This window comes from Brachypodium distachyon, chromosome 2 (assembly GCF_000005505.3).
Source record: "Brachypodium distachyon strain Bd21 chromosome 2, Brachypodium_distachyon_v3.0, whole genome shotgun sequence".
Classification (NCBI taxonomy): Eukaryota; Viridiplantae; Streptophyta; class Magnoliopsida; order Poales; family Poaceae; genus Brachypodium; species Brachypodium distachyon.
Window position 1 is genome coordinate 10,966,700 of NC_016132.3, and position 23,966 is coordinate 10,990,665.

General features: G+C 41.9%; 3 protein-coding genes across 6 annotated transcripts; 1 reads left to right on the top strand and 2 right to left on the bottom strand.

Annotated features, from left to right (window-relative positions):
• Positions 1 to 2,639: 2,639 nt before the first annotated feature.
• On the bottom strand, positions 2,640 to 3,552 carry LOC100828592 (glycine, alanine and asparagine-rich protein). Its single transcript, XM_010232560.3, has one exon. It carries the CDS (start codon positions 3,425 to 3,427, stop codon positions 2,900 to 2,902), a length of 528 nt encoding a protein of 175 aa, XP_010230862.1. The 5' UTR covers positions 3,428 to 3,552; the 3' UTR covers positions 2,640 to 2,899.
• A 5,693-nt stretch (positions 3,553 to 9,245) lies between these two features.
• Positions 9,246 to 16,298, top strand: LOC100845377 (dual specificity protein phosphatase PHS1). Of its 2 annotated transcripts, none has more exons than XM_014899136.2 (10): positions 9,246 to 9,500; positions 9,592 to 9,704; positions 12,115 to 12,337; positions 12,670 to 12,846; positions 12,925 to 13,085; positions 13,168 to 14,182; positions 14,618 to 14,764; positions 14,839 to 15,066; positions 15,227 to 15,384; positions 15,662 to 16,298. In XM_014899136.2, exons 2-10 carry the CDS (start codon positions 9,619 to 9,621, stop codon positions 15,966 to 15,968), a joined length of 2,502 nt encoding a protein of 833 aa, XP_014754622.1. In that variant the 5' UTR covers positions 9,246 to 9,500; positions 9,592 to 9,618; the 3' UTR covers positions 15,969 to 16,298. The 2 variants fall into 2 exon arrangements, with proteins under 2 accessions (XP_014754622.1, XP_003565743.1); XM_003565695.4 differs by having other exon boundaries at positions 9,247 to 9,496.
• Positions 16,299 to 16,316: 18 nt separating this feature from the next.
• Positions 16,317 to 21,503, bottom strand: LOC100845677 (glycine-rich domain-containing protein 2). 3 transcript variants are annotated; one of them, XM_014899137.2, is made up of 7 exons: positions 21,033 to 21,470; positions 20,213 to 20,620; positions 19,856 to 20,122; positions 18,438 to 18,949; positions 18,033 to 18,163; positions 17,802 to 17,944; positions 16,317 to 17,008 (listed from the first exon to the last, which is right to left on the bottom strand). In XM_014899137.2, the coding sequence occupies exons 1-7, from the start codon at positions 21,282 to 21,284 to the stop codon at positions 16,526 to 16,528; spliced, it is 2,196 nt and encodes a 731-aa protein (XP_014754623.1). In that variant the 5' UTR covers positions 21,285 to 21,470; the 3' UTR covers positions 16,317 to 16,525. The 3 variants fall into 3 exon arrangements, 2 of the variants coding, with proteins under 2 accessions (XP_014754623.1, XP_010230863.1); XM_010232561.3 differs by having other exon boundaries at positions 18,438 to 18,946; positions 21,033 to 21,461; XR_730329.3 differs by lacking the exon at positions 16,317 to 17,008 and having other exon boundaries at positions 17,910 to 17,944; positions 18,033 to 18,158; positions 18,438 to 18,946; positions 21,033 to 21,503.
• Positions 21,504 to 23,966: the final 2,463 nt, after the last annotated feature.

Sequence of the window (23,966 nt, forward strand, 5' to 3'; positions counted from 1 at the left end):
TTGCAGACGGTGCAGAGGCAGACCAGCTGACCATCGGCAGAATCTGTGCAGATCCCGCCATGGAAGTGCAGGAAAGTGCACTTGGCAACACACGCGTCCACGCTTGGACAGTTCGGATCTGGGATCTTGTACGTCTGGCATAATTTCCCTGCCACCTCTGCTTGTGTTCAGTCATACAAGATTTCCAAGTTAATTATAGAGAAAATCGGACAAAATATGCGAGGATGGGTTAATTAAAATGTGTCAGAATAACCCAAAAGGTTAACATAATACTAACACACATAAGACTTGGAAGCATACATGCAAATGTTGTTTATTTTAGAATCAGCTTGTGCTTACCGGAAGGCAAAACGAGAGTCAGCACCAAGGCAAACACAGCAGCTGCAATGATCCTGGAAGCCATGGCTCGCGACGGATTCGTTTGGCTTGATACGGCGAAGAGCAAACTAACTAGGTTTTTGTCTGCATTGCCTATATATAAAGTCGGGTGGGTAGTGAGAGAATCGTGAGCGCCTGACCGGATATGCATGTTTTTCTTTTTTGGTTAAAGTGGTAATTGCTGATAATTTGGCACGCCCCGTTTATTAGCTGGAATACAATCTGGTTATGAATGCTTTTATGAGAAAACATGATGACACGATAGGTAGGTCCATAAGTCATTTTGATCTTGTAATAGGTAATGGTACGCGTGCAGATCATTTCTTGATATGCTAAGGATGTGTAAATTAAATGTTGATTCAGACAAGGCTCAGGCCTCAGCAGCGTTCTGTGTAGCCAATCTGATGCTAGGGTAGGGAGCGTTCCCTGAATTCTTTTACTCCGTACCAAGTTTGTAGGTATGAAAAAATATCGGGAAAAAATGCCATGGTATGGAATCAACTACAATCTGTAATCACAGTTCTACAAATTTATAGTAGGGCATTGCTTTCTTACATCAGGATAGCGTTCTGCTCATCTAACGCTTCTCTTTTCTACACTAAAAGAGAGCACATAAATAATGCCACGACACAAAAAAGAAAGAACTGATGTTGACGTTCAAGACTACGAAAACAGAGGTGCAAATTGATCTGGGTGGATATGGCTCGCCACAGGTCCTCTAGTTTCACATACACAGTGGATACAGATAAGAAAGAATGCAGTTACAGATGTGAGATGTGGTACCAGCACTATCATGAACAATACATTTCTTGCTGTGCGGAGGTTCAACTGTCTTCTTTTTAGCTACTACCAAATATAGATTAAAATCTCAAATAACAAAACAACTCCTTTTAGTGTCGGATAATACAGAAATAACTGCATATTTTTTGTATACAATACTCTGAATAAATAATTAGATCATACCCATCACACAATTTGAACCACCATTAGAAAGTAAGAAAAAAATAGATCTGTGGGATGGCTAGGTCCACAGACATGTGGCTATTTACACATGAACCAAAGTATATTATATAAAAATATACATTTCGAATTTTTCTTATATGGTGGTACTACAGTGAAAAGATGTAGATACAAAAGGAATAGCCCATGCTCGCAAATACTAGAAAGTTTAGATGGTTAAAAATGGAGCAACTCTTTGCAGAAATACTACCAAATCCCCTTGAAACACCAAACGGTACAACTATGAACTGATCTTTCTGATTATCAACAACAGGACCTATGGGTAATATATGAACTCAATTCGCATTTAGCAGGTCTGCCATTAAAGCCAAACAGCATACTATCTAGTACTCTAAAAAAAACTAAGCTTCGTGAACTCTAACCAGCTCAGGCCTACCTTAGTGGTCAGTATCACATTGTTTGCAAGGATATCTACATAATACCAGAAAAACAGAAGACCTTACATTAACACTGCTAATTATCTCCAAAATTAGAAGTTGCCATTTAGCGAGTTAAAAGAACATCACCACATAAAGAAAACTTGCATTTCATGTTTATCTCCATTCCTTTCTTTCCATCATTACTACATACATCAACTAATGAGCACTGTTGCTGTAAAAAACAAAAAAACTAATGAGCATTGTTACTCCACTAAGAAGCTAGCCCATCGACATATTTTTTACCCCAAACCAGGATCCTGTATCAATATGTTCGAAAGAAGGAAGGACATTACTCGACGGTACCATACCACAATAACCCATATACCAATTAATATCACAAAGAATAACTCATACAAAAGTATAACCCAAACAGTAATATCATCCTTATGGGACCACGGGGGTACGTATTAGCAACAAGATTGTGTATCCTGGAAGTAACAAACTCAAGAGTAGCAAACACTGTGCTGGAGCCTGGCAATCACAAATTTACAATAATTGTCCATCTAGATCGTCAACTCTGCCACTAGAAAAGAAAAGACAATTATGCGAGTCCAAGTGCACCAATATAATTCTTGGTTTATTGTTTTGGAATGGTACCATGTTTGCTACTCCCTCGGATCAGAGGGAGTACTAAACAGTTGCTTTCTCCTTCTGTGACATTTTAACCATGCATAAATAGTACTCCCTCTGATTCTAAATTGTTGTTGAAATATTACATGTATCTAGACGCTTTTTAAGAATAAATAAATTCATATTTTGCCAAATTTGAGTCAAGAATTTAGGATCAGAGGGAGTAGCAGCCAGAATGTGGATTACAGCAAACAAAGGATGAACGTGGAGTACTTTTCAATGTAATTTGCACCGAGCAATCAATGCTAGTCCAATAAACGAGAGTAGAAGGTCTTATCCATATGTTGTTCCATTTCAATTCGACGAATTTGTTGTTGTTTCCACGGATCGCCAGAAGCAATCACCAAGAAACAAAGATCCCAACCCCTAAATCCACAGGTACGCACATATATACAGGAGCAGATTTCAGGTAGAGGAACCGATCCAAGTCACGAGACCAGAGGCGGGGAACCTCAGCAGACGGTGGGGACGAAGCGCATCGCCGCGACGCGTGCGGCGAACAGGCCAGCGAGCCTCCGCACGGCGAACTGGGTGCAGTTGGAGAGCGCGATCAGGCACATGAGTTCGTAGACCACCCCGAGCGCCATCTCCGCAGCCGATCGCCTGGGCGCGGGGACGTCGGGGTCCGACGAGCCCCAGTCCTGTCCGGATCCGGAGCCGAACCCGTAGTTCCAGCCGCCGCCACCACCCCCGCTGCCCCCGCCGCTGCCGGGTCCGAAGGAGCCGTCTCCGTCGTCTCCGGAGAAAGAGCCGCCCCCGTCGGAGAGGGTCTTGGAGCGGCGGGTGCGGGGGGGACGGGTGCGCGCGCGGCGGCGGACGGTTGCGGAAGCGGACGTGGGGACGCGGCGGCGGATGGTGGTGGTGGTGGTGGTTGTGGTGGACGAGGTGGCGGGCGTGGAGGAAGCGAGGGGACGGAGGAGTAGCGGCTTGGACGGCGGCCGGGAGGAGCCGGCGGTGGCCGTGGCGGCGGAGATCTCCATGGTTAGTGGCCGCTGGCGTGTTAGGTTTGTGTGTGGAGGAAGTCAAGCAAAGCAAGCGATGGAGAAGAGGAGAGGACCTGGTCACGTCTCACGTGTGGCAGCAAGGCGCGGACACGCGAGCACGAGGGCACATAGGTTTAAATTAGTCTGTTGACCCTGTTCTGAAACTTCTGATGGGCAGACGTGTAGTGCGTGGAGGATATGCTAGAGAAAAATTTATTTTCGACCTTGATCTTATAGAGGAAGTTTGAAACCAACCTTAACATTTGAATCCTTAAATTTCAGACCCGATCTTACCGATCCTGGCCAATTAAAACCTTCAACCCCGAAAATCATGTTTGGTAGACTGGTTTCCTTGACTTAGGGCTAGGATTTCCAAATAAGCTGAATGAGTCGGTTCCAAGATAAGTTCTCACTTATTTATTTATTTTTTACATCAACGATGTTATTTATATTACCATTTCTCGAGTCAATCATAGGTTCGCTTTGCGGGTCTTTTGATATACTTTCGGATCCACGATATTCATGTGCAGAATACTAAGTTGATGAGACGAAAATATCAAAATATATCAGAAGACCTTAGGCAACATAATTAAAAATATATCAGAAGACGCTCTAAGAAAATTAGTAACGGTTATTCTCGTTAGTTACTACCTCCGTCCAATAATAGGGGGCGTATTAGCTTTCCTTTGACCAATGCTTTGACCACAAATTACTCTATCAATATATAATTATATGATATAGATTCATATCCATTATATTCCTACTCAAGGATATTTGTTTATAGTTATGATTTTGATCACATTAGTCACATATTCATGAAGTATTGTTGGACGGAGGGAGTATATTCTAAACATAGTTAAAAATATCGAAATTAGAAAAATAGGACATACGAGAGCATCATTTGGATCCTTCCATCTTAACCAGCAATCCCGGTGTTACGTCAACAAAATATGTCCGCCAAACACCATTTTTGTTGATTAGGGGGCTTAATTGACCAGGATCAGTAAGGTCAGGGTCTGAAATTCAGGGATTCAAAGGTTAAGATCTAATTCAGACTTTGTCTACAAGTTTAGGGTTGAAAATAGACTTTTCTCTATATGTAATAAGCAAATTTTGCTCTTGGCAGTTGACACGAGAAAATCCTAGTCGGATTCGGCCGCCTATTTTGATTTGCACGACACTTCCCTTTCGGCGAAGAGATGAAGCGTTAAAACAGAACACAATAATACGCCATCAGTGTTAATATCTTTAGCCATGATCTTCGCCCATCGGACCGACCGACACCCTTCCTTGTTTGTTCACAGTACCGAGTATTTTTCTTTTACGCGTCTAGGTAGTGGCCGATGGCCCAATAAGCCGACTGAGCGCACGCAGGTGAGCTGGCCAGGAGTTTGCCCGAGCGATGCAGGTGGGCATGTCTGTTCACGTGCTTGTTCGCTACTGTTTTTCTTTTTTTTCCTTACAATAGAATACGTTGCATGTAGTACAGCAGGTACGTAAGTGCATTTGGTTCTGATTTTTTTTTCAGATGTCGTAACTTTCAAAGCGAGACTCGAAATTATGATCCGTTTTCACTGTTATCTCTTTCGCGACGAGATCTTCAAAACTAGATCTATTTTGATCAATATTTTACAAAAACAACTTTAGTGTGTCAGGTGACAACTTCTTTTAAGATGACAATTTTGGCTCTTATACTGGAAACTTTTTGGCTCATACACTAGCAACTTTGGATGTCATACTGGCAACTTTTTGACTCATATACTAACAACTTTGGATGTTATACTAGCAACTTTTTGACTCATATACTAACAACTTTGGATCCGACACTAGCAACTTCGGATACATTACTGGCAACTTTGGCTCTCATTCTAGAAACTTTGGTTCAGATACCAACATTAGTTTTTACTCCACTATAGCAACTTCCACTCCATGGTAGATAAATTTGACTCTCATACTAGCAAAATTTTCTCCAATATTGACAACTTTGATCACATAATAACAACTTTGTCGTTCATACTAACAACTTTTGCTCCAACCCGGTAGCAGTTTTTGCTCTTCTCTAAAATACCAAACTTTGGCTTTCATGCTAACAACTTTGCTGCAACTCAGTAGCAGTTTTTGCTCCATTCTAGTAATTTTCACTCAATCACAAACAACTTGGGTGTTCCCGGTGGCAATTCCCGCTAATGTGCTGGCAACTTTGCCCTCTCTGCTGGCAACTTTGACTCGTGTACTAACAACTTTGGCTTGCATACTAGCATTTTGGCTCCCATGCCTGCAACTTTGGTTCTCATATCAATATCGTTGGTTTGCTCCAGTATAGCAACTTCCACGTACTCCATCGCTTTTGGTGTGTCTGGTCGCAACTTTTGCTGATGTGTGGCAATATTTTCTTTTATGTTGGCAATTTTTGTATTGAAGCTAGCAATTGTCTTATATTTTCGCAACATTTTCTTTAGCAACTAACTATGCATGTTTAGGAACTTTACATTCTCAAAAATCTGCCTAATGATATGCATGGCAAAGCAACTTTTAATCCAAGTTTTTTTAGAGCAAGCATCTTTTAATAATCAAATAGTAAGCAACTAGTATTTGTTTGTTTTTCCTATGCCACGGCCCACGAAGGCCACACCTCCCCATATGGTCCCTGAATTAGCTGATCAAGTCTCCTGGCCCAACTACCGTGTCGTCTTCCTCCTCCTCCCGTTTTCGACCTCCATGAGAGAAATTCCACTCCAGGTGCGTTGGACTACCCTGCAAGGAGGAGAAGGAGGAAGGCTGCGAGGAGGAGGAGGGCGGCAACGCAGAACACGTGGACCTGGAGGTTGGAGGTGGGCAATGCGGCGATTCGCAGAACGGCGGCGACCGGTCAAAAAAACTTGCCTGGTTGGAAGAGCCGGGTGCGTGGCTCACTCATCCAATGGATCGGACGTTTCCGTACTAATATAACTAGATGGTGTCCCTCACGTTGTTGCGGAAATTTTTAGTTAACATAAAGAGTATTCAAAATTGAAAACATATAATAAAATTGTACATTCTTCACTTAGTGGGGATAACTTGATTTTTTTTTACGAAAAGAGGCCTCCCTCCGATTTCATTAAAGGAAATCATAGAATCTTACATAAATAGTACTTAAAACATGAGACAAAATTCAGACAATGCAGCTCAAGCCACATCAACTACAATTCACAGTCATACAAACTCGCAGCCAACTTCAAATACTACTCAGTCAAGATTTCCCTGGAGGCAACAACAGCAAAGCATCCCAGTTCTGAACGAAGATGGCCAGCAATTGCAAATGCTAGTAAATCATGCCGTCAGCCTGAGAGTCACTGGTGCCCAGCCGTTAGAACGCCTGAAGGAACCAGCCGTGACTTGCCACAGCCTTCGAGTGCATCTGAGTAGCAGATCCCGCACGATGACTTTCTGCAAACCAGCCCATTGGTCAATCAAAGTACAAATCTTAAAAACTACAGAAGTTGGGTCATGTGGAAGTATGAAACGAAAGCAAGCATCGTTCCTAGTCTTCCAAATAGTCCACAACACAGCTGCTAAACCAACCAGAGCTACATTTCTATGAGATCTAGGAAACTGAAACAACCATCTATCCAACAGATCCTGGTCTGAACAAGGGATGTCAGCCAAATCAAAGCTGCAACAGATGACACGCCAAATGTATTTCGCCAGCGAGCAATGGGAAAACAGCTGGTCCATCGTTTCTAACCTAGAACAGAAATGACACAACTTTGTTCCCTCCCAACCTCTAGCCTTAAGAACAATGGGGATAACTTGATGGAAGCAACATCCATGGATGTGCAAAAGTACGAGTTTTCCAATAAATATGTGTGAACAAATTAATTATGTGATGATGTGGCAAACTTGCATGTTTAGAAAAATCAAGTAGTGGTTTTTTTTAGGGAAAGGCCATCATGGCTAGCTTTATTAAGGATTAAAGAAGAGTCACATCATCAATGTGTAAAGGTAAAACAAAACTAGGAGGATCGTCCAACAAACACTCCGTGGATCGACCCTAGCGACTCTAGCTAGCTCATGAGCAACTCTATTAGCTTCTCTAGGAAAATGCTCGATGATGACTTTCCCAAACCCCTTCAGTCTCTCCAAACAATCGATATAAATTGCCGCTGCCGCCGACGTGGGGCCAATTGCCACTTGTCATTTCCTGAACCACTTCACTGCAATCCGAATTTATAAGCAAGTTCGAGCAGCCTAAGCTTTGAGCGAACAGGATACCACGTTGCAAGGCCAAAGCTTCAGCCATGGTAGCATCATATACCACCAGAATCACGCTGTTTGTAGCACCCACAAAAGCACCATTAGCATCTCGAATAACAGCCCCTGCCGATCCCTCTTCCAGGTCCTCAAGATAAGAAGCATCAGCATTCAGTTTTTGCATCCCTTCTGGTGGTCGCTGCCACCCTTGCGGGTTGATTCCAGTAGGCTTCGAGTTAGCTCGCACATAATTCATGCCAAGTGCTTGAATCGCCATTGCTGTGCGAGGAGGGGTCTGGATCGATTCCCCCTTCCGTGCTTGTCGTCTTTCCCACCAAATGTACCAGCAAGCCACAGCCATTAGCTCACCTAACAAAACCGGGTCCAGATAACACTCACTAGAGCGCTTGCCGCCAAGCAGATCTTCAAGTACTGCTGATCCAGCCCGGTCTATATGAAGACTTTGATCAATCACGTCTGTAACTCCAACGCTTGCCATACTGCTCGTGCTCTCGTGCAAGTAAACAACACATGTCTCAAGTCTTCTACTTCATTTGGACATACCGGGCACTGAGCACAAACTGGAATGTGCCGGTTAGCCAAAGTGGCTAAGCAAGGAACAGTATTGTAGAGGCCCTTCCAATTAAAAATCTTCACCTTGCCAGGGAGCCTTAACTTCCATAATTTCTTCCATATTGGATGTATTTGGACTGCACCAGTCCCATGATCTCGATACAATTTTTCGCCGTGCTGATGTGTTCCCATTCTACATGGTACGCTGACCGGACTGAGAAGATGCCTGATTTATTAAAATGCCATGACACAAAATCTTCCACACCCCCTCTCGCGATCGGGATCTGTAAAATTCGCTGGGCATCAATGGGCCAGAAAATATCATTGATGATCTCTGGATCCCACTGTCCTGTAGCAGGGTTGATTAGGTCGCTGACCTTTGTAAGAATCGTATTTCCTCTTCGTGTTATAATCTTTCTAGTAGGGCTGCTCGGAACCCAAGGATTTGTAATCATCTCACCTGTCCCGACTCGCCAGATACAACCCTTCTTGAACGTTTGAATGCCTGCCCAGATACATTGCCAAGTATAAGATGATTCTTTCTTCAAGGGAACATCAAGGATATTCCCATCTGGAAAATACTTTGCTCTCAACACATGACTACAAACTGAATCTTCATTTGCAATTAGTCGCCAGCACTGCTTAGCTAGCAAGGCTAAGTTAAAATGGTGGAGATCCCGAAATCCTATACCACCTTTAAATTTTGGCACACACATCTTCCTTCCTGCCATCCAGTGAATTTTTTTGTGGTCATCGTTATCACCCCACTAAAATTGTGACATCGAATCTGTTACCTCCTTGCAAATCTTTTTGGAGAGTTTAAAGACCAACATTGCATAGGTTGATATGCTCTGAACAACAACTTTCAAAAGAACCAAATAGTGGGTTGCTTCTACTTTCGCACGAAAAAGTGCAGCCGAACTAATATAATTCGGTACCGAATTACCGTGTACCACTAATATTTTGACATGGCTATTTTTTCACAAAACTAAACTCACACTTCTTATCCCGCAGTAATGCTATTGTTTTCATCTTTTTCTCAGAATGCTCCACCCCCGAATGCCCGACCTTTCTTCTCGTTCCCCTTCTTCACCCACAAATTTCTATTAAAAAAACTCTCTAATTCGCGACCCGACCGAACTCCACTGGATTTCTTGAAGCACTCGATTTTCAGACACCCATTTGGCCAGATTTTTCAACACCGGAATTGGAATGGAAGAGGGAAGCATAGAATCGGGATCATTCTCCCGCTCTTCCTCTTTCGTAAGTGCGTCAAATTTTAATCTCCAACCAAAAATGTTTCTCGTTCTGTGTCCTTTGGGGGGGAAAAGGTACCAGCTTGATCTCAATTCTCACAGGGTGGGTTCGAGGAATGGTTGGCATCGATGAGGAAGCGCACCGGGAAGTTCTCCTCGTCATCCCGGGGGCCGCAGCAGAAGCCGGGCATTTTGGCTATCGAATCAACAATCAGGTACCAATTGTCTTCTTAGGTTCCTCGGATCTACTTCTATTACTTTTAAGTTTTAAAGTCTTTGTTCTGCATTGTATGTACAATTCCCATTGTCTCTAAATCTAATCCCCTACTTAGGTAAGTTGTTGCTGAATCCTTCTTTATTCTAAAATCGACTCCTAATACAACAACTGCAAGATCAACATTCTCCTGAATGTCTTGTTGTATCTGCTATTCAGGTTAACCAAATTGTATTTGCTATGACCAGTCGCCCGTTAAGTAGGAGTACTAACAAGTAATCAGTAGGGCTGCAAATTTTTGACCCTCAGGGTACCCACTGCCCTCCTTAGTTCAAACAAATGCACTAGTTTTTTAAAAAGTTGTGTCATTTTAAAATTTTAGTTCATTTGGTTGAACTAAGAAGGGTCAAGGGTACCCTGAGGGTCAAAAATTTGCAGCTCTAGTAATCAGCCATGCATACACTCGGACTGGATATATGTCATAGACTTTATTTTGTTTCTTATCATAAAACGAACTTAATACATACATTTGATTAGAGAAAATTGTCAAGTATAGTTCATCTTTGCTGTTTAGCTTCCATATTTTGGTTTTGTTCCAAAGCATGATTTCATCTGGTTACTGCACCTGCACTTGACTTCTTCCATTCTAATTTGCATTTGTGTGTTTTTTCTCGAGAATACACATGAGCCTTGTGCTTCATTTCATTGCAAGGGTAGAAGTAGAATGCAGGCCTCTAAGGATCCCGAATACACAATTATTGTCACTAGTCATCATTCAACCCGTGCATCTGCACAGGCTAGTAACTCTTGCAAACAAATAAATGTTGCATTTAGAATATTATATTGAAACTGTTAAACAATGGAATATTTAAAACAACTGCGCTTTGCTGCTGGTTTATGGCAGAGTTGTTACTTTTACTGTATAAGTATATTCATAAAAACAAGTCAGACCATAATTTCCGAAGGAGTCAAATTACAAATTAAGGTGTGTTTCTTAAAGTACTCCCTCTGATTAGAGCTGCAAAATTGTGACCCTCAGGGTACCCTTATTTTGAAATTTTAGTTCATTTGGTTGAACTAAGGAGGGGCAAAGGGTACCCTGAGGGTCACCATGTTGCACCTCTACCTCTGATCCATAATAAGTGTCGGGGATTTATTAACTTTGTACTAAATCCCATACGCTTATTATGGATCGGAGGGAGTAGTACATGTGGTGCGATGAATTTCTGCCCCTCTTGGAATGTACTTGCTCTTTTAAACATAACCATGTATGTGGAATGCATGTGTCCACTAATATACGAAAAAACATTCGTGGGAGAAGTTGTCCAAATGATTGGTGTAATTTAAAATTAGTGAAATTGATTTGTAATGAATTGACGGTTCTAATAATTGATCGGAGCTTTCTAAATTATTCGCAATGTGAAACTAATGGAATTCATTTGTAATTAATTTTGTTCCATAATTAATGGGGTAAGGGTGGCTGCGAATACCGGTGGCATTGGTGGGTAACTAACATGATGGACATCATATACATCATTTAAGCAACGTGGGACAGTGGATTTAGCCGGTTGGAAGACAGAGATCTTTTGGATCCCCGCGACTTGTATTTTTAATAGTAGTAGAGATATTCGTCACTCATATATAGGTATATAATAGATACTTCCATTCTAATGTTCGGTCAAATATGATCACCACAACAGCACAAAAGCATGGTTAGGAGACACCAATTTCTCTTGTGCCTGAAGTGAATATCTCACTACATTTTTCTATTGTAATTTGGATTTCAAGGAAAAGGAGTCCATTTTTCTGTGATAGAAGGTTTTATGAGGTCCTGTTGAAGATATTTGCTACTCTCGCCCTTTTAATTAAATGTGGCTTTTGGTTTCTATTTTGTGCGTAGCATTTTTTCTGCTCAAATACTAACGTCCCGCACTCCTTGTCACCAGTCTTAGTGTTCATTTTCAGTTCTGTATCAATCTGGAGTTTCCCGTGTTACCTGACATTATAATCTGAATTTGGTTGGTGCATTATTGCTGTCGCCCAACTTTTTGTTGTGGTTCTTCTTCTATTAGTTGAAAGATGCACATCTCTGCTGTGTATTTTTGGGAAAAAAAAGAATACAAATATACCAAGTGGAAAAATATGAACACTTACATTGGAACACGCACCAAAAATCAAGTGAACAATCATGTTAAATTAATGTGGTTTAGGTATAGTAGACTACATCTGACCATACAACTAACAAACTTGCATTAAATTATCAGTTGCATCATTACTATAGTTTGTAGTTTTATTAGATGGTTACCAGAATAAATAACGATGGCATGATCTTATTCCTGCATTTGACAAGTTTGTCAACAATGGTTATATTATTTGCCCACTGATATACTGTTGCACTTTCTATATTGCAGTTCTGATGGACTAGAAGTTGGAGACTCTGATAGTGATGTAATCGACTCTGACCCATGTGATCAGCTGCCAAAAACAAGTCTATGGGACAGGCTTGGGAGGGTTTCTATGATGGACATTGAGTCAAGTAACTTTAGCTGGAGCTCTCTTTCTTCATTGCACCATACAAAACATAGCAACACAAGTATGGAGCCCACTGAGGATGATACTAGCAGAAGTTTTGAGGTTTGTGTAAAACATCTTCCCTATTGTTGATGAATTTTTGGTAATAGCTGGTAGGCTTGTTCATTTTCCTAGATAGTTCACTTTTCTAGTCTTCTTTGTATACCTGAGCTTTGTATCAGTAGTCAGTGTTGGTTACATGATGTGCACCCTTTTTTTTTGCTTATTGCAATGTAGTCATCCCCCATAAGTATTGTGTCAATTAGTCTACAGCTCACATGGTCTCTGCAAAAACCTATCGGCAACATCTCTCACGAGTAATTCTCTTCATACAAAAAAAAGTTTATTAGCCATGGATCTAATTCAATTATAATAACCTTTATGGTTATCCTTAGGTGACTGTAAATTCTGGAGGAGTTGTATTCATTGCATTATTCAGAATATCTGAAAAGGATGGACTTTCTTCCAAGGAAGCAGCTGCAGTCATCAAGATAGCATCATCAAGAATGGCCACACAGTCAGAACGGTTCGGGTATGAGCTTGGTAAATGGCTTGGCGTGAGGACCCCTCAAGTAAATACTCACTTTGCTATAGCAGGCATTCAGGCCAACTAATAAATATCCCATTGTCAGCTCTCTTGACCAATGCAGGGCAGAGTGATTCACAGCTCCTCGTGTGAATGGCAACAAATCAAGGATGCAGTTGAGAATGCTCGGTGTGCAGCAATAGCTATAGGTGATGAACTTCAGGAGATGATTTGCAGTGAGATGCAAGAAGCTCTTGAACTGAGCCGATGCCTATTCCTGATGAAGTATTACTCCCAAGTTATAAGTAATGTACCTGACATAATGGTACCTGCTTAACGTGAAAGAAATTTCAATGCTGTTTTGCAGTTATGTACATGGCTCCCCTCTACTAGAGAGCAGAACACCATTTAATTCACGGGAGTTTGCTGAAAAAACTGCTGAAGCCTTAGGTAGGATCTTGATTCTGGACCTTGTGCTGAGAAATGAAGATAGGCTGAAGTGTAGGCCCCTTGGTTGGCGTGGAAACTATGACAATTTACTTGTTACTGACAAGGAAGCTTATGCAAACCTTGATTCATTGGATGATGCTCATGATTCTGCCATAATCCGTTACAAGCCAGAGATCATCAGAAGCCCTCAGAAACAGAAGCAGAGAAGATCTGTTTCGATAAGTGGCAGTACCGGTTCAGATATCTCAGATCTTGTGTTGGGGGACTCTTATGATCCTAGCGAGCCTGAGATTTCCAGCTTTCGTATTATAGCCATTGATTCAGTTGTACCACGCAGACCGCCTGCCGGTAAACGGGCAAAAGATCAAGAGAGCTATCCAAGGCTGGTGGAACTAACACTAAACAACTGGTACTATTCTTCCAACCTCCTGTTCGAGGTGTCCTTTGGAAAACTTGGTGTCCGTGGACCTGAAGAATTTGACATGTCATCTGACTGTAACTATCATTCTCCTCTGTCTGAGAATGATATGGTAGCAATAGTTAATTCCTTCCGAGAAGGTTTTCGCAGTGCTCTGAGGGACCTTCAAAGGTTTCACATTTTCCTCCTCACACTTTATCAGAAGCTGGATGCTCTATTGAAAATTTTCTTCAATCTTATGTATAAAGGTCTGAATGAGTCTGACAAGGCAGATGCAGGTCCTTCTGATTCACCATCATGTTTAGTAGAGGCACATACTGATTCGAATGGTGCTGAAGTTCCACGGCATATGCGTAGGCCTTCCCGTACCTTATCACTGTCCCGGGATAGTTTTGACTTATCATCTCCTGCCTGTCGTGAGAGCTTCATGATTAAAAATTTCAAAGCAAATGGTGACGCTTCCCGTGGTCTGAGGTTGACAATGAAGCTCAGAGAATTTAACAAGTATACCAAGGTGAAGTGTGGATAAAAAAGATCGTACATGAGCGCCTAGTGTCCTTCTATCTGTTTTTAACTCTTTAATCCTCCAATAATTTTGTTCCTGGAAGTATTTCTATAAATGATTTCTGAAAATATATACTCCCTCCGACCCATATTACTTGTCGAAATATCTAGACGCTTTTTAAACATAGATACATCCATATTTGGGCAAATTTGAGACAAGTAATATGGGTCGGAGGGAGTAATAGATTTCAAAAGGTTGGACTTGAATATAGCATAAAAATAGCTATCTATAAATGATTTCACATAATGCTACAGAGTAGATTATAATTTAGTTTCAGATACATGTATATTGGCAACCATTTGTTCATGCGACTGGTATGATGGTGCTCTCCATCATTTATAAAGTTTATCACCTCATTGTACTCATGCAATACTATGTTTGCAGGTAGACAGTGAACTAAGCAAAGAAATAGAACAGTGGAATGACATGCTTAGAACTGATGTTGTGAAATTGTGTCAAGACAACAGTTTTAATACAGGTTTCTTTGAAGGGATAGATAATAGCGTTGCTGTTGATGCTTATGAGTTGAAGGTAATACGCAGCCTGTCTAGTGTGGAGCAACTTCAATTGTAGCAACTGAGGATAACAGGCAATTCTGTTTTCAGGTTCGTCTTGAGCACCTTCTTGAGAGGATATCACTGATTTCAGATGCTGCAAGCACTGAACGTCCTTCTCAGATCACAGATTACATGTATATTGGTGGTGCTCTAGCTGCACGGTCAACATACACACTGCAGCACCTTGGCATCACTCATGTATTGTGCTTGTGTGCAAATGAAATTGGACAGTCCGAATCTCAAAAACCTTGCCTTTTTGACTACCGAAATTTTTCAGTAAGTACACACTACAAAAATTGTGAAACAACTTGATGGATAGATTGTTTCAAAATTTCTCTGTAAAGTACATCTTAGAAAAGGTTGAAGCTCCGCCTTAGCCAGTATAGGGGATTTCTGTTTTGCTTTCCTTCTAACAATTCATGTTTCTTTTCTGTAGATAAATGATGATGAGAATGCGGACATCAGTGATGTCTTCCAAGATGCCTCTGATTTCATTGATTTTGTTGAGCACTTGCACGGCAAAGTCCTAGTGCACTGTTTTGAAGGAAAAAGTCGGAGTGCAACTGTTGTTCTTGCTTACCTGATGCTGAGAAAGTAAGATCGTAGAAAAATTTACTGTGTGATGCTTTTTGTCAAAATAGCTACAGCATTTTCACTTACCAGTGAGGTTTTATATATCCTAAATGGGCAAGAAACGAACCAGATTATCTTTGAAATGTGACTTGGGGGGTCTGTTAATGATATACTTGCAGAAAAAAGTATCCCCATGTTTATAAGAATGACATTTCATTTTATTTGGGGTGAAAGCCTCACATTTCATTTTACTACTCTGCTGGGCTCATCAACTTAATATGTTCCGTGTTGGTTCTAGAAACCGCACTCTTCTAGAAGCATGGAACATGCTGAAGAAGGCGCACCGACGTGCGCACCCGAATGATGGCTTTGCTAAAGTCTTGCTGGATCTTGACAAGAAGCTGCACGGGAGAAACTCCATGGAATGGCAGCAGAAGAGGCCTTCAATGAAGGTGTGCCCCATCTGTGGCAAGAACGCTGGGCTCAGCAGCAGCTCACTCAAGCTCCACCTGCAGAAGGCGCACAGGAAGATATCTTCGGGAAGCGTAGACTCGGCAATGACCTTGGAGATACAAAAGGCAATAGAGGCAATGAAGACTGGGTGAGACAAGGCACAGTCGCTCATAGAATGGTTCCAATGCTACATCTGATGGTCTTGTCTTCTCAGAGCAAACTGCGTTATACTTATATTACGTGAATTTTGACTTATGTACCACATGAGTGCTGGGCATTCAGCATGAGTTAAAAGGACGTACTCCCTCCGGCCAAAATTACTTATCGAAATATTACATGTATCTAGACACCTTTTAAATATAGATACATCCATATTTGAGCAAATTTGAGACAAGTAATATGGGTCGGAGGGAATACCAAAGTTGTACTAAACCAGCGACACTTATTATGAATCGGGGGGCACAAGTTTTGGTTGTCCTGCATCCGAACTTCCGTCGCACTCAATGTGAAAAACCATGATTCATCATATTCATTAGAATTACAATGCACTGAATATAAGCAATTAATCTATCTACAAACCATCTGGACAACAAATTTAGTCACTTTGAGACTACATGTAAATCTTCTTCTGTTGTTATAAACCATATATCACAACCATAATCAGGCTGTCCTGTATATCACAGGAATTATCTCCATCAGGGATTCAGTTTCAAGGTATAAGAGCTTGCCTGTACAGCTCATCCTTGCCGTCAGCAGGTGAGTACCTGATAGGCACCACTCCGTTAGGCACTGTCTCTGTAGAGCTCAAAACACTTGCTGCGTTCCGATACCAAGGCTGCAAATGAGGGTCAAGGGAAGGTGAGTTCGGAAGCATCACCGAACCCCAGTCCCTCTGACCTACCCGTCCTTCACGTATTCTTCGTCGCACCAGAAGCCCAGCCACATCTTCCCTTCTGATCTCTGTCATTGTCCGTGCAATTGACATGCATAAAAGAAGCACAAAAACTGCATCCTCTTCTGGTAAGAACTCCACTGCAAGTAATTTCCAGTTTAGGAGCATGGTTGCTTTGCCATCAGGATGATCTGGTGATGTACGAACTAAGGTGAGGTATTGCTCCTCCTCACTGCGGTTATTTGATGTGATATCCTTGTTTATGCTGTAGCTCAATCTCCTCCCTACAAGCAGCCTTGCCTGGTAATGTAGCTTATTGCAGTGCAGTTAGAAGGTGTTAAAAGTTGTGGAACAGTAATAATCAAGTAACCCCGAGATGCAGCAGGCTTATTCGGTTTACATGATTTTGAAAACATAGGAATAGGAAAAGTAGAAGATTGGGATGTCATTCACACTTCAATCCTTAGGAATTTTTCATGAGGTCTCACCTAATGGTAAGAATCCTTTGGAATTAGGTCAGTTTGGGTACAATCCTTAGGAATCTAGCATATCTATTCCTGTGAAACAAATGCTACACATAGGGAAAATTCCTAAGGTTTAAAATCTTGTAAAAATCCTCTAGAAATCCAAAAAACCGAAAGAAGCATATCAAGCTTACATGTCTTATGCAACTACCCTATGTTGTACTAACTTTGTACTAAATCCCCATCACTTATTATGGATCGGAGGGAATACCAAATAATCTTCACAGTTAAAAAATTTAGCATTCTAGATGAAAAATCAGGTCATATGAACAAGCACTTCACTACTCTACATTTAAGTAAAGCATGTCTGTGTTAGGTAACATGTGTACAAATTATGTTGCTAAGTTAACATTTATTGGTCTACATGCAGACAACAACCATCATGTTGCATTTCTTAAAGCAATAAGGATGAATTTTGCACTCTTTTTGTCTGGCTTCTCGTTTACTAAAACATCATCATACCGCCAGATCTTTCAGCAATGAACACCAAAGAAAAGATATTTTACTGCAAGATGCTACCTCCAATACAAGATAAAATGCACTGAGAGAAAGCATCTTATGGACCATACCTCTTCATATGAGTTCTTGTTTTGTAGCATAAAGTTGAGGTCATCTCCGAACTGCACCGTCAGTACATCTCCTGTTGAAAAGCTCCAAACCACCTTATTCTCTTGTTGATCTTTTGATGGTATTGCTGTACCGACTACCTTCTCTGTACCACAAAGGAAACATATAGGCAACTCCTCCCAACATAAGATATGATATTCATATAAACCAAATGTTGTTCATACTGAAGTTACCAGGAGCATAACCAACAGATGTTGCACTTGCAATGTAGGACCATGTGCCTTCTCGAACCTCAATGCTCCTGTCCTCCCATTTCACTGCCACAGGAGTTTCAGGTCCTCTCCGCCAAATTCCTCTGCCTATTCTACACAAGTTGCAACAGACTTCAGCAAAATTATATTGAGTACAAAGTAAATGTCCTCCCCCCTTAGATTAAGCTTAATAGTGTGACCATTAACAACAAGGTTCAACTTTGGACTGCATGGCTCACTTTCTTAGAATGTTCATCCGATCACCTTTTAAAAACGTTTCCCAAAGAGCAGAAGAGAACACTCTCTAGCAAGGCAATCATTAGCTGTAGATTCTCAAATTCAACTAAATACAGAAGCTATGTACTAGTACTTTCTCCTGAACAGTACCTAATCCGAATGACAAAACATTCTTTCCCACCGTAATCAAGCACTGTCCGGGTCAACCACCGCCCTTCTTGCGGACGGTAATTTCTCATGCGCAATATGACATCAGAAACCATGGCCCCACCATCATCAGTGACTCTGTCAGGCACGCACTTCAACAAGTAAGGTGCTTGAATTGGAGGGGTAATTGACACCATTACCCTCATGCTGACATCGATCCCCTCTGTAAGAACGAGTGATTCCTCATGCAGCATATCATTCCATGAGAACGATACGTTCTTGAGGAGCTTGCTGTTCCTAAAGCACCCACTCGTGCTGCGCCTGAACTCAATTGTGAGGGCCCGGGTTGCAAATTCACAGTACAGATGCCAGGTTTTCTGCCAGGTTTTGCAAGATAAACTGGACATTGGTTTGTTAAGCTTTAATGATCTGTGACCCCTCTGTGTTCGCAGACGTAGGAATTCGTTGTCAATATGTTCGCTGTTGGATTCTCCTTTCAGGAACACCAATACCTGCTATCAAGAATCAACAGTATCATCTTGCCAACATATAAAGTAGGTATATACCTAATTTTTTTTTTAAAAAAAGACGTAACTGTGAGCTTTTCCTAGCATATCACACAATTGGTTTGGTTTAGATGATAAACTTAATTTACATTAATATGCAAGTACATCATGGGCCAATTCTCTAATTCTGAATATTCAGTGGGAGCATGAACTGAAGTTGGCGCCAACTTTTCCTGTATTATTTTTTAGAAGGACTTCAAATGAAAAATACAAAAAGGTGTCTGTACCGAATTTTGTTCTCTAAAGACTAAATCAGTGACGACTAGGTGCAAAAAAGCTCAAGAACACAGCAATGGTTCAGAACACTATCTTATTTTTCTCTCAAGAACAGAACAGAAGCACACAAAAATTGAACTTGCAAGTTATATTGGCGGACTCTTGTGATAGGATAATTTAAATATGCCTGAAGTATATCAACATAAAAGCACTATAGATTGCACAAAATATGATGACCGTGATTATTTTTTATTTAGTTTTTTTAACAGGCCTACCAACTACTCTCAATACTTGATACATCAATATAGGAAATCTTTAACCTTAACTTGAAGTGCTCACTATGTGCAACATGCTATTGATTTATTGACATGATGCCATGGTGTGATGGCTTGTGGAAATTATGCCTGGCAGATCCACAAGTTGTGATTCTTTGCCGATCCTAGGCCCATGGAAGTGTCAAGAAGATGTTTTTTTTTTATGAAAAAACTGCCAAGTAGAAAATACCTTTTACTGATTAGTCATAAAGTAGACTATCATGTACTCCCTCCGTTCCTAAATACTTGTCGTGGTTTTAGTGCAAGTATTTAGGACGGGAGGGAGTCCGTAAGTTAAATATGATTCAAATATCCCCGGAAATACCTCCATAAGAAACCTAGGTTGCAACCCCTTGTACAGCCGGTTGACATCCTCTTCTGTTGCTGCAGCCTGCCAATAGAACGCCTGCTTCGCTGTGTCAACATCTGAACCAGCCATGTCATATGGCTCATTATACGTCTCCTCCCACAATACCCTTGTCTTCTCCACAACTTCCTCACTCACCACCTCCCCATAACCCACCACCATTTTCGCAACATTGTCCCTGATACCCATTGCTGTCATGTCCCTTGAATAGCTTACAGGAAAACTCTGCAATGGATGAAAAACATTTGCATGAATTTAATACATCCAAGCCACATTGGTTTGCTTAAAAGGATTGGGATGTCTTTCTATGCATACCTGGTGAGCAAGCCACATCAGCAATATGTCAAAGCTAGGCACCAGCCGCGTGTCTTCTCTGGTTGTGCACACACGCTTATTAACGAGGTCAAGGAAACGCACGTACCGTCGTTTCGCAGCAACATGGTACACACCTTCGGAGATGAAGGGCGATGCAAAGCGGGCTGCTAGGCTAGCGTATGCTCGAATTAATTTGACAATTTCGCCATTCGCATTGTTTTTGTCAATGCCATTCAATTTGTTTCCATCAAAATCATTATTGTATAGGTCAAACGGCTCCAACGGATAGCGTGCAGCCCAGACATCCCTGCAACGGTCGGAAGCATACTCCTCATTGTCAGCATCAAGAATTAACGGACGATTGATGAGGCGTCCGAATCTTGATGTGCAATACGCGGCATAGCTCTCCTGGGGACAGAAGATTAAACTTGACCGTACACTCTGTGAGAATTTTTCAAAGGCTAAAACATAACTAAATCTGAAAGTGGAGTGATTTTGTGGAACAGTGAAGTCATGCCAAGCGATCTATTTCCAAACATTAATTTTGTACAGAATAAGCAAGGCAATTTGTACTGTGAGCAGAGCATTAATTGTCGAATGTTTGAACTACTACTGTAATTGCTTTATGTCCACAATAAGCTGACAAACTCTGTCAGTATCACAACTATCAACAGGCATTCAGTAAGGAACAAGGAGAACTTAAGCTTGCCTAGAATTAACTATGTGCACTCATTAAGCAACGTGAGCTTGCCTTTTGTGAAACTACCCCGAGATGCAAAGCAGTAAAACGAACGAAAGGTGACGAGACAAGCAGGCTCACATGGTGGAAGCAGTGGCAGAGCCAGACGAGCTGCACGTCGGGCGGCGGCACCAGCATGGCCTCCTCCGCCGCGAGCGGCATCCAAAGCTCCTCGTACCTCCGCACGGACGGTGGCCCCACGGCGCCCCCGTGGGCCGGCGCCGAGCGGAGGAACGCGAGGAGGCGGCACGCGGCGGCGGCGAGGTCGACGGAGAAGAGCGGTTCGCGGGACCGCGCCTCCTGGCCGTGGGAGCCGGAGGACGAGGAGGGCATGGCTGCGGAGGCGGCGGGCTCCGGGGGCGCCTTTGCTGCCAGGGGATCGATTAGTTCGTCACTTGTGAAAGAGATGGTGGTGGGGCGTTTTGGTTAGTGCAGAGTGGTTGGTCAAAAGGGCGTCTGGGTGAGGTGTGCTGCCGACTGATTGATTGATTCCACGACGGGACAGATCGAACAACAACAACAACATGTCATTCTGGTTTGTGGTTTGGTTGATGTTGTTGGCTGAAAGAGAATGATCGATGAGGCCGACGGACCAGAGGTGTTTGGATTGGAGCGGTTCGATTATTAGCTGCTGCCTGCCATCTCGACTTCTCGAGCACTCCGCCTCCGACGCACGAAACCACGTGTGCAATCAGCCGTGTTTTCTTTTAGACGGAACCGAGCTTCCGTTAAACTGCCTGGTTAGCAGACCAGCAGGCCATGGTGACGAAGGTAGATAATCAGCTTCAACCTCCTTAAAACAACTACTACTAAATTCGTGAAAGATTTAAATTATCGGTTTTGCTATTGATAAGTCACCCGTTTGTTGGTTAGAGATCAATCGACATGTTAACCATTGGATCTTAATACAACGATAGCAAGTGAATTATAATGAATCCCGTATATTATTCATCTAGAATTTGTATTGTGGAGTTTGCGATGTTAAGCTAAATAAGGAATATGATGCTGATTTTTTTTGTTTTCGGACAGAAATTATTCTTTGCTATTTTTTTACTGAAATTTATTTCAAACTTAAGCTTATGACGAAAATTATATAGAAACATAAGGAATAGTTGTTGCTGACCATGTTAAAGGTGCTTGGGGCAAAATTGTCTTTTCATCGACCACTTGATTGTCAACTGACGTTATTTGTTGATTTGGTAACGGCTTAAAATTTGAGTGTTATATTTGAAAGACGAAAATTTTAAATGCTATTTGAGCATTTGGGCAATTTATGGATGGCATATATGGAATTCTCTCCACATATATTAGACTCCTTTCAAGCAAGCTTAAACTTCTGTATGGAGTGCATCCTCGACGTGTTGTATAGATCCTGCGCCCACACCCCTAGAGTCTCAAACAATGAAGCCCCGACCACCTTTTTGCACTATTTGCCAAAACACTCCAATCCACATTGTATGTTGATTTTCAACAATTCCGGTACCATCCTTACACCAATGTTTCTTGGCCCAACATTCGCTTTGTTTCATGCACCCCACACATGTGAGAAGTTTTCACCTTCAGCTCCTCCATCTATAATTCACACCATATCGCATTCACCAACTTGCACCTAATAAACAGATGGCATGAGAGAAGTTTCACCCTTAGGTCCTCCATCTACAATATCCACCATATCGCTTCCCCAAATTGTACCTAATAAACAGATGGCCCTTGTCCTAGTACATCCTCCCATGCGTCGGGTAGTTTGGATCAATATCAAATGCTCCACTGGTGAGGCAAGTTGTTATGGAAAACAAGAGAAGGCGTCATAAGAACCGTTTCACCAAGTTGAAAAACAAGAACCATTCACGGACAATGGGCATTGATTTGTCCAAATCATACTCCATGTGGGATCACCACTACCCGTACCCATCCTCTAAACTCTTCAGTCAATTCGGGTTCTGGCAAAATAGCTTGTATGCCGATTTGACCATGAAGCATCCCTTAGAAATAACTTGAGTTTTACCAAAGTTTCTCAACACAAGGTTTTAATGAGGCAATTCAGCACATACATCTTATGCTAAGGATCCTTTATCCATTTTTCCCATGGGAGGGTTTTGAGAGTTCTATTGGGACTTGGACATATAAGTAATAAGTGTCCAAGGGGAGTGTTAGGAAATCGACCCTAAAAGAGGGTCTTTCCTATTGTGCAAGCCAACTCGAATTAGATCCTTATCACAACACTACCCTACAGGCCAACTATATAAAGTAGTGGAAAGCCTCCCAATTGTGCACACCTGATCTCATTGCAAGATCTAAAATAAATAAGAGAGAGAGAGGGGGGAGAGGGAGAGAGAGAGAGAGAGCGCAACACAAATTTCATCTTAGGCAAATGGTTCTGTCCAATCGAACTAATCAAATGATTCATGATTTTCCCCTACTGACTCGTCGATCGGTTGGGCCCTCTAGTCATCCCACATGGCATCATCCTTTGTTCTTTTTATGCCATTTTCTTCTCTAGCTGAGCACCTGCCACCCATCCCCCCATGGCTCACTACTTGAGCGCATGCTCCTCTTTTTTCAGAGCCTCCACCTCTTGCTCCTCTACTTCCCATCTTCTGCTAAACGATTGACCTCATGGTGAAGCTCGAATTCATGCCTCCGCGCTTCGGAAAATTTAGGATATGGAGAATGGATTCGGTGTCACCAGATCTGAGTCTAATAGGGCTCTAATGATCCTATCCCTTGTCGGTGAGGCTAAGTTGGCGAAGACCACACATCAAACGTGTGATAGTGAAAGGTTAGTGAATATGAATTTTTTGTTGTTGCGTACGTTGTTTTGACACGTACAAGTCCTAATGTCGTTTGCTGCATAGAAAAGGATGGCTGCGTTTTTTTCGGCTTCTAGAACCGGCTTCTCCTAAAAACTGCCCTCACCTAGCTTCCTGCAGAAGCTGCATATCAGATTTAACTAGGCATTCAAACTATATTTTAGGCCAAGCTAGTTTGGTAGTGTAATCAAATTTAGGTGGCGGC

Coding starts and splice junctions, on each gene's coding strand:
- LOC100845377 (XM_003565695.4), top strand. CDS start 9,446: ATGGAAGAGGGAAGCATAGAATCGGGATCATTCTCCCGCTCTTCCTCT. Junction 12,338..12,669: donor ATACTAGCAGAAGTTTTGAG/GTTTGTGTAAAA, acceptor GGTTATCCTTAG/GTGACTGTAAATTCTGGAGG. Junction 12,847..12,924: donor TTGGCGTGAGGACCCCTCAA/GTAAATACTCAC, acceptor TGACCAATGCAG/GGCAGAGTGATTCACAGCTC.
- LOC100845677 (XM_014899137.2), bottom strand. CDS start 21,284: ATGCCCTCCTCGTCCTCCGGCTCCCACGGCCAGGAGGCGCGGTCCCGC. Junction 20,621..21,032: donor TCTGCCACTGCTTCCACCAT/GTGAGCCTGCTT, acceptor TTCTGTCCCCAG/GAGAGCTATGCCGCGTATTG. Junction 18,164..18,437: donor TGTTTTGTCATTCGGATTAG/GTACTGTTCAGG, acceptor CAACTTGTGTAG/AATAGGCAGAGGAATTTGGC.
- LOC100828592 (XM_010232560.3), bottom strand. CDS start 3,427: ATGGAGATCTCCGCCGCCACGGCCACCGCCGGCTCCTCCCGGCCGCCG.